Source organism: Tupaia chinensis, unplaced genomic scaffold, assembly GCF_000334495.1.
Source record: "Tupaia chinensis unplaced genomic scaffold, TupChi_1.0 Scaffold144174_1, whole genome shotgun sequence".
In the NCBI taxonomy this organism is placed as follows: domain Eukaryota; kingdom Metazoa; phylum Chordata; class Mammalia; order Scandentia; family Tupaiidae; genus Tupaia; species Tupaia belangeri.
Genome location: NW_006204031.1, coordinates 18,898 through 28,732, shown reverse-complemented (window position 1 = coordinate 28,732; position 9,835 = coordinate 18,898). Strand labels below are relative to the sequence as shown.

At 49.1% G+C, this 9,835-nt stretch overlaps 1 protein-coding gene across 1 annotated transcript in view; it reads left to right on the top strand.

Annotated features, from left to right (window-relative positions):
* The window catches only part of TBX4 (T-box transcription factor 4), a 28,893-nt gene extending 23,981 nt beyond the window's left edge, over positions 1–4,912 (top strand). The window contains exons 7-8 of the mRNA XM_027767353.1: positions 458–693; positions 3,775–4,912. Coding sequence (XP_027623154.1) covers positions 458–693; positions 3,775–4,391 — 853 coding nt within the window. The 3' untranslated portion in view covers positions 4,392–4,912. The remainder of the gene's footprint in view (positions 1–457; positions 694–3,774) is intronic.
* The last annotated feature ends 4,923 nt before the right edge of the window (positions 4,913–9,835 follow it).

Sequence of the window (9,835 nt, the reverse complement as noted above, 5' to 3'; positions counted from 1 at the left end):
GCAGAGGGAGGGGGATGCGGAGAGGAGCAGGAGCAGAGTATCGAGAGCTAATAGAAAGAGTAAGAGCCAGGGACAAGCTGGAAGTGAAAGGCAAGGCCACGGAGGGCCAGTAGGCCCCCAGCGGGCTTAGGACTGGGGTGCGCAAATAACAGATCCTATCATGGTGGTTGAGGGGGTGCCAGAGACCAGCCCAGTCTTCTGTCCTCTCAGCAACTCTACATGTGTCCTCTCCTGACAGATCACACAGCTGAAAATTGAGAATAACCCTTTTGCCAAGGGATTCCGGGGGAGTGACGACAGTGACCTGCGTGTGGCCCGGCTCCAGAGGTGAGACTGCCCCGGCCAGCTGAGGCTGGGGCGGAAAGACTGGGGTCAGGCATGTGACCTGGGTGACCTTCAAAGCATCTTTACTCTCTTCCTGTCTCTCCGATATCTTCCTCCCCCCACCCCCCTTCAGCAAAGAATATCCCGTGATTTCTAAAAGCATCATGAGGCAGAGGGTGGTCTCCACCCAGCTCTCATCCAAGCCAGACGTCAGTCCCTTGCACGGCGCCCACCAGGCCCTCCAGCATTACCAGTACGAGAACGGTGCTCACATGCAGTTCGCCGCAGCAGAGACCCAGGACCTTCCTCTCAACACCTTCCCTACCCAGAGGGACTCGAGCCTCTTCTACCACTGCCTGAAAAGACGAGGTAGCTCTCTCCTGGCCTAGAAACCCTAGAGGGTCAGAGGGGTGAGGGGTGAGGCTCTCCCCACAACACACACACACACACACACACATGTGCAATTATTTGTGTGGCGCGCCCAGGCTCAGGGTCATCCTTATAGTGCAGGATTACTTGTTCCCACCTTTAACACAACCTTCAGAATCCTCACAGCCAGCTGTGGCCTTGGTGTTCCCAGGCACAGGCACCTCTGTCCAGTTCCAAATGACCTTTGTGGATACTGCTTTGAGAGCCGCTGTGAAGTGGGCAAAGGACACACAATTAGCTGAGGCCTACCTAGAAGTACAGGAGGAAGCTGAAGCTTCATACCCAGATGGTTTCAGACCAGGGCTGTCATTTATCAAAGCACCCTCAGACCAGGGAGGACCCGAGTCCTGTGTCCAGGGCTCTCCACTTCACCATTCCAAGATCTGCAAAGGCTGCTTGAGAGTTGGTGTGAACTACTGTGGGTGCAGAGCATGGTCTACGGCACTGTCTGTTCTGGGCCTTCTGGTGAAGACGAGCTCTGAGCTGAGAAAACGCTCTGATACCAGGTCTGAGTTTCTCTAGACTTCACTGGGCCATTGACATTCTTTTGGGAATGAGTCTTGAGACTTGTGCTTGCAATCCAGAATGTTCTCTCAGCCCTGTTCCTTGAGACTAGCCAGGCAGAGCTCCAAGTGTTCGCTGCAGAAGTCCTGTTAGAATTCAGTGGCTTAGAGCAGAGGGCAGCAACTGTGGCCCTTGGACCAAATCTAGCCTGCTGCCCCTACAAAATGGCTTTCACATTCTTAAACAGTTGGAAAAAATCAAAAGAGAAATTTCATGATATGTGTATATTATATGAAATTCAAATGTTTGTATCCATAAAGTTTTTAAAAATTTAATTTTATTTAATTTTATTCATTGTCATTATTTTATTTTTATTTTTTAAAAGTTGACCAGAGAGAGACAGAGAAAAAGAGAGGAAAGTGAGAAAGCAAGCTGTCAGGTCTGGGACTCGAACCACAGTCAGCCTTGTGGGAGTCCAGCCACTTTAACCACCATGCCATCTACTGGCCCCATATCCACAAAGTTTTATTAGAACACAGCCATACTCGTTTATGTATGTACTGTCTATGGCTGCCTTTGTGGGACAACAGCAGAGTCAAGTGGTTGTGGCAGATACTGCATGGCCCACAAAACCTAAACTATTGGGAACCAGCAGTTAGCGTAATGGCTATGTCGCTGGACTCCCATGTAGTGGACCGCGGTTCGCGTCCCGGACCCGGTGGCTTGGAACTCATGCCGGGCGCATGTGCGTGCGCGCCCAGGATCCCGAGAGGAGAATGGAGGAGAAGGGATTGCGGTGTGACCATCCCCCCTGGGGGGTGATTTCTCACTTTCTGTCTCTATGTCTCTCTCTGTCTGTCTGATGAGCGCACGCGCCCTATAGCGAAAACCTCTAAAAAAACCAAAAAAACCTAAACTATTTACTATCTGGTCCTTCACAGACCAAGTTTGCTCACTCCTGACCTAGAGTGACAGGGCTACCTGCCAAATCTGAGTGGAGAAAGGAAGAGTTTTGGGGAAAGATGAGGGCGGGATATCTGAAGGGAGAATGAGAGCTGGAAAGGGAGAGGAGCAAGTCTCCCATCGGCAGGGAGGATGCCTCCAGAGAGGGCACAGGGCAGGGGTGAGTACAAGATGGATGCCTCCAGAGAGGGCACAGGGCAGGGGTGAGTACAAGATGGATGCCTCCAGAGAGGGCACAGGGCAGGGGTGAGTACAGGATGGATGCCTCCAGAGAGGGCACAGGGCAGAGGTGAGTACAGGATGGATGCCTCCAGAGGGGGCACAGGGCAGAGGTGAGGCAGGCTTCAAACTCAGCCCCTGTATCCCCCAGGTCCATGTCCACACACAGCTCTCAGAATAAATCCCTAGAGAGACCAGCAGACCTAGAGAGTAATGGCTATGTCACTGAACTCCCATATAGCTAACTGCAGTTTAAGTCCTGGACCCAGTGGCTTAAACTCACACCGAGCATGTGTGCGTGCGTGCCCAAGATCCCGAGAGGAGAATGGAGGAGAAGGGATTGTGGTGTGGCCATCCCCTGTGGGGGGTGATTTCTTGCTTTCTATCTCTGTCTCTCTCTGTCTTTCTGGTGAGCACATGTGCCCTATAGCAAAACAAAACAAAACAAAAACAAAAACAAACAAACAAACAAAAACTCTCCAAAAAAAAAAAAAAAAAAAGAATAAAGCCCTAGAGAAAACAAGAGAGAGGCCAAGATAAGCTGTGATAAGTGTTCTTAAATTTGTTAAGTGGGCTCCTGCCCAAGTCCTCGGGTTCAGGTCATCCCTAGATTCCAGGGGAGGATGCGCCTTCCAGAGAGTGAAGCCCTCACGGTAGGGATTGTGCGTGATTTGCCACCTCTCCTCCTTAGCCTGAAAAGTCTGTTACCCTTTTCACATACTGTCAGCTCTATTTCTTACTTTCGTAGACACTGTTGATTGGAGATTGCATGATAATAATCTGATGGATCTGTGAACGTATATGCCCTTAACTTCCTCTTCTAAAAGCAATGCAAATAGGCCTTCAATTAGCTTTGGCTTACTGAGGCCTTCCTAGGAGCTGAGGCTTAAGGCAGAAACATCATGGCCTCATTTTCTGGCTAGTTCAGACAGATGTGGCCTCTGGGTCTGGTTTGGCCTGGCAATTGCCACCACTTCCCATGGCTGGGATGGGTCTAGCCCGAGAATGCCAGTGCACATCAAGGCCTCATACCATCTCCAGACTCAGGCTGGAAAAGGATCAAAGCTGTGTGCTGCCTGGCTAAGCATGTCACTCAGCGTCCAGTGATGTAGTGTCCCCTGTGGCCTCTAAGCAGGGCCCATAATCTGACCACATCTTGGCTGCTACCACCTTACAAACACTGTAGCTGATTACAATGGTTCTGGGGAGCCAGGGTGACCCAGGCAAGGGAGGGCATTGAACGACAAGGGTAGGCTGTCCTGGATCTCACAGGGGTGCTCTGGGCCCTGGGCGAGTCTAAATGGCTCTTCTGAACACTTCTTTGTCTTCCAGCAGACAGTGCCCGCCACCTGGACTTACCCTGCAAGAGATCCTATCTGGAAGCTCCCTCTTCGGTGGGGGAGGATCACTATTTCCGTTCTCCTCCTCCCTATGACCAACAGATGCTGAGCCCCTCCTATTGCAATGAGGTGACCCCGAGAGAAGCCTGTATGTACTCAGGTTCTGGGCCTGAGATTGCTGGGGTGTCTGGGGTGGACGACTTGCCCCCACCCCCGCTGAGCTGTAACATGTGGACTTCGGTGTCCCCGTACACTGGCTACAGCGTTCAGACTGTGGAGACTGTGCCCTACCAGCCCTTCCCCACGCACTTCGCCACCACCACTATGATGCCTCGGCTGCCCACCATCTCTGCTCAGAGCTCTCAGCCACCAGGAAACACCCACTTCAGTGTCTACAATCAGCTCTCACAGTCTCAGGTCCGAGAGCGGGGGCCCGCTGCCTCATTCCCGAGAGAGCGCGGCCTCCCTCCAGTGTGTGAGCGGAAGCCGCCCTCTCCACACCTGAACGCTGCCAATGAGTTTCTCTACTCCCAGAGCTTCTCCTTGTCCCGGGAATCCTCCTTGCAGTACCATTCAGGAATGGGGACTGTAGAGAACTGGACTGACGGATGACTCCCAGGTCTCCTTGACAGTCCCAGGACCACGTTAACCGGCATTAACCTTTGTGGGTAGCCTGCACTACCAAGAAACACAGGAAAGTACTTCAAAGGATGTGTGTGGGGGTGTGCGTGTGCGCATGCATGGATGTATTTGGAAAGCTTCTATCTTCTGACATACAACGGAGGTCACAGCAAAAAAGAAACACAAAATCCAACAACCAATTATCTAAGAAGTGTTATTTGACCCCACTTGACATGCTCATTGGTAGGATGGGAATGGAAGGTTCATCTGAGTTAGAGGTTTTTGAATAATAGAACCTGGGTTTACTCAGGGACCTAGTGATGCGGGCTCTGCCACCAGGTAGGCCTCCCTGCTGGCGTGGGAGGGCTCTGTGCACAGCTATGGGTTCCCAGCCTTCTATTTTCAAGGGGAGCTGAGAATCTTGTTTTCAGAGCAAGAGGCCCACTTTGGCTTCTGGAGATTTTGTGAGACTACCAGGAGGTGGCTCGGCCAAGTCACGAGGTGTGGTTTGAGAGGAGAGCTAGCTGCTCAGTTAGTGGCATGGAAATCAGTTCCTGGAACTTCAAGGCCTGAGGGATGATACTCAGAAAGGGTCACATGCTAACTGCCACCTGATGGGTATTTTTTAAATTGCTTTTTTCCCCCTCAGAAGGTGGGAAAATGCAACCAGTTGCATCTCTGTCATCATTCAGGTTTTGTCATAAAGTACAAAGCCCTCCTGCCTTGCTCCTCAACATACAATCTCTTTTAATGTGCAGGGTGTGGCATACGCACCCCACAACTGGCGATTATGAAACACACCTCACCTGCCAACATCCCAGGAGACCACATTGGAGCTGAGGTCTGACATCTTCAAGGCCTGATCTGCTCCCAGAAAATATAGACCTCTGGAACAAGAAAGTCCAACAGAAATAAAGAGAATTGATATAAAAAAACCTTTTTTTCCCCCCAGTGAATTTAGCCAGTGAGCTCAGAGGAGCAAAGATAATTCTTCTCCAGTGAAGAGATCTCATAGTCCTCGGCCTTGCTCTTCAGCATAACCAGTCCATTAGTGTGCCTGGTGTGAACTGTACGTCAAATCTGGGAAATCACTAAACTCTTTGCATGCTGAATAGCTATTACCACATTTCAAATTCAGCTTTGCTTTTTAAAAATGAATAAACTTAATAAAAATAAACATTGGAGGAGATATTTGGAAAGACATCTATTTAAATTTTTATTACATGTTTGATGATAAAAACTAAGAATGGTTTAGATAAACATATATATATATATATATAAACACACACAGAATACAGATAAAGCTTTATTAGAAAACACATTAGCTAACAGATGATATGGAACTTCAAGTGTTTTGTTATATAGCATGGACGTTTTATTTTACATATTGGAACATAAAGCCATTTTACAACTGTGAAGTGTGTGGATGCTCTTTATTACTGGTTTCTCATTTCTTGGCTCAGCAGTGGCTTCTGGCTCCTCTTTGGCTTGTATTTTTTCTCAAATGCCAGGTGAGACTCAGTGCCTCATGTCCATGGAGCCTCTGAGCTCACAGTACAGGAATTTAGGACCAACACAGAACCTGGCAATTTGGGAGAAGTGGTCTCAAGTTCTTGGTGAGATTTGTACAGCTATTTCAGAAAAGGAACCGAGGAGCAGATTAGACTCAGAGCCCAGGGCTCCTGGAACAGCCAGATGTGTGAACTCGTGAGCTACCTTCACCCTGAGAGGACAAGTCAAGCCCTGGAAAAGCCCTCTACTTGCTCAGTCCTCTGCCAGATCCCTAAAGCTTCTCCACAAACAGAGAAAAAAGGAGATAAAATCCTGATGAGAGAGAAGCAGATGTAGGGAGGTGCTATTGGGGCTCCCCCCATTCAAGCCCTTGCCTCTTGCCCCTTCCCTTCCTGGCTCCTCCAAAGCTGCTCACCCTCATTCACCATGGGCACTGCAGGCTGGTCTGGGAACCCAGAAGAGAAGGCAAGGGTGGGCTCCCTTCAGTCCTTGTCCTCATCAGGACTAAGAGGAGCTTGCCTGCTGGGTCAAAAGTCAGTCTGTCTCCTCTTTCCCCAGAGCCTTCCCTCATGGCTCTAAGGTGGCTGTCTAGCTGGACTTCTTCCTGCAGAACAGCAGACTCCCTTAGCTGCTGGCTCCCACCTTCGGCTTGTTGGTCACAGAGGAAAACTTACTTGAGTTTGGCCCAGGGTACGAGAGGGGGGTGCCCTTTCTAATTCACACCTGTTCTGCTCTTTCTTTTCAGGAGTGAAGAATACACATCTGAATGTTCCACACCTTCTAGGACCCAGGCAGAGGGCTAGGGACTTGTATGTTCCCAGGGCTCTCTGCACATAGTTGGCTGAGTTGGAGGTAAAGAAAGCCTCTTTGGACTTTCTTAGGGGGTCATTTTCCCCGAGGCAGCCCACAGCTTCCTACTGGCTTGCTGGGAAACATGAGGTTCCTGGGCTTCCCCACCTGGGCATGGCCAGAGCTGGGCCTGTAGTGGGATTTGTGGAACTTTCCTGGCCCTCTGAATCAACAACTCAATAAAAAGGGGGCACATGGGATATCCTGGAACAAAGGGCACCATTCAGTAGCGCCAACGGGTCATACATCATCAGGCCAGAAACCTGCCACATGAAAAGGGTCTGCCTCTGCTGTGCCCTGCCTGGGAAGGAGGGAAAAGCCGATTAACATTCAGCTGCATGGTCAGGGGCAGGCAGCCTCCAGGGCTCCAGCCTCCAACTCACAGCTCAGCCACCCAACAGCTCTCAGCAACAGAGCCTGGAATAACAAAAGGGGGAAGAAAAAGAGAAGCTAGGTCAGGCTGACAAATTGTTAAAAAACCAAACCAACTTGCAGCCTTGGCTGGGCCTCAGGGGGTCAAGAGGCCTCTCCTGGCCCCACTAATGGAGCCTGCTGGAGGAGTAGCAGCCCAGCCCTGCAGTGTCTTATCTTACAACATAAAATTAAAACCCACTTAAAAGGCCGGAGGGCATGTTAACATTCCCCCTGCTGTCTAATTGAAGTAGTTCCCAGTGCAAAGGATTTCACTTGAAAGATGTTTCCCTCCAAGCCCGGGTTCTGCTAGGCAGGCAAGGGAAGTGGCTGGCGAAGGAGGGACTGTCATTTCGAAGACCAGCTCTGGCCAGAAGAGCACCAGTTCTGCTTGCCACCCCACACAAGTGGCAGGTGGCGACAGCAAAGGTTAGAATAGGCTGGGTTTTTTAAAAAATTTTTTTAATTAAATTTACAAATTCATTAGTAGCTATGTCAGCAAAGGCCGCACTCCTGACAAGAGATCCTGGTAATGATTCAAATATGACAAGCCCTGCAGTGAAACCCAGCGGTTCCTGCGGCCAAGAGATTTCTATTCTGTCCCCACAACCACCCCTGTTCCCCCCACGCAAAGACATTACAGGTCTCCAAGGCATACGGAATCAATCAGGGGCATCCTGTAAAGGTGATGAACTTGCACTGGCTATCCCGAGTAATGGGAACCAGTCAGCCCAAAGCCAGCGGGGACTGAAAGCCAAGGTGACAGCTATTAAGCAATTGTGCATAGAACAAAATGGCAAAGGGGCCGGTAATCAATTCAATTTCGATGGGCAATCCAAGCAACTGCAGCGTCTGTCGCAGCTGATTAGAGAGGGCCAGTCTGGAGCTTTCAATGCGAGCCCATCACAGATCAGAAACAGGCCCAGGATGAAAAGGGAAAGAACTGTCTCCTGAGAAGCAGGCGATGAAGGACTCTGTTTTATGTGACTGTGTTCTTCCTTCTCTCCTTGAAGAAAGAGAAGAAAAAAAGCAAGCAGGTTGGAGATTAGATAGTTTTCTTTTCAGCCATTTATCATTATGAAGGAAAGTAGACAGGGCAGGGGCAGAAAAATCTCCAGTGGGATTTCTGCGAAGTCTCACTAAGAAGGACCAGGTTTACACTTTGCAGCTCCAACAGCCCCTGCTTATTACCATAGCCTGACGGGGTCTGCAGAGCATCCAGGGTCCCTCTTCTCTAACAAGGGCAAACAGGCCCCCGTGCTCTGAGGATCTCAGAAATTCTGCAGAAACCCCGAATCACCAAATTATATCATTTGTGAAAATTAAAGCTTGAGTCAGAATCATGGGGAGAGGAGGAAAGTGGGAAAAGAAAAGATGAGAGGGTTGTGCAGAGTCCCAGCAGGTTAGGCCCCCATGGTGCCCCTCCCTGGGCCCAGGTCAGAACAGCAAGGCCCCGGCTATATCTGCCAGCCTGTCAGCACCACTCCCAGACTGATGACAGACCCTGGCAGCCTGCTGGAACATTCTAGGCTTGGGTTTGGTTGTTCTGTTTTCTGGTATGGAGGCTTAAGGAGATGCAGAGCGAGGGGCACAAACAGGCATGGTAGACGTGAGAGACCAGCCACGGGACTGCGGAGGGAGTGAGAGAAGCTTGTGGGCAGGTGACAAGGGATGCAGAACCAGGAGGGAAAGGGCCACTTTGAGCCTAGGGTGGGTAATAAACATATAGGCAGGACGGCTCAGGGCTGGATCAGGCCAGTGGTAAGGAAGGAAGGGCTGGCTCAGAGAACTGAAACAATGTGAGCAAGTGATCAGGCAGTCTTGGAAGAGGACCTGCACATGGATAATTGATCGGACAAAACTAACCTCACTCATAAAGTAATATGCAAATTTTGTCTAGTATATTAGTAAGGCTTTTTTTTTTTTTTTTAAAGAGGTTTTTGCTATAGGGCGCGTGCGCTCGCCAGAAAGAGATAAATAGAGAGACAGAAAGTGAGAAATCACCCCCAGAAATCACACCGCAATCCCTTCTCCATTCTCCTCTCAGGATCCTGGGCACGCATGCACACATGTCCGGTGTGAGTTCAAGCCACTGGGTCCAGGACTCAAACTGTGGTCGACTACATGGGAGTCCAGCGACATAGCCATTACATTAACTGCTGGTCCCAGTAAGGCTTTAAGAACAGACGTGGAAAGCCTCTCAGGAATTGCTGGCAGGAGCACAGTTCATTATGTTTTTTTTGGAAAAATCTATTTGGTTGCATGGACAAAGACTAAAAGTGTCCATGCCCTAAAGAAAATAACCAGAAATGTGGAGATAGTTTAATGCTTTATAATGTTCATTGTGCTTTCATTTTTAATAGCTCCAAATTGGCAGAAAGTACATTGGTAAATTATGACATATTCTGGAATACGATGCAGTCATTGAAATTATGTTTACAAAGAGCCTTTAATGACATGGGAATTGATTTAAAATTAAGTGAAAAAAGAGGAGCATAATATAGAGTATGATTTCAAGAACATTTGGGGGAAAAAAAAAGATGAATGTAGCCAAACTATAAATCATAATTAGCAGTTGGCAAGAGAATTAAATGTATGTATTTATTATGTATCATGGGGAAAAATCTGAGTAATATGTACAGTTCCCATTTGCATGTAATACA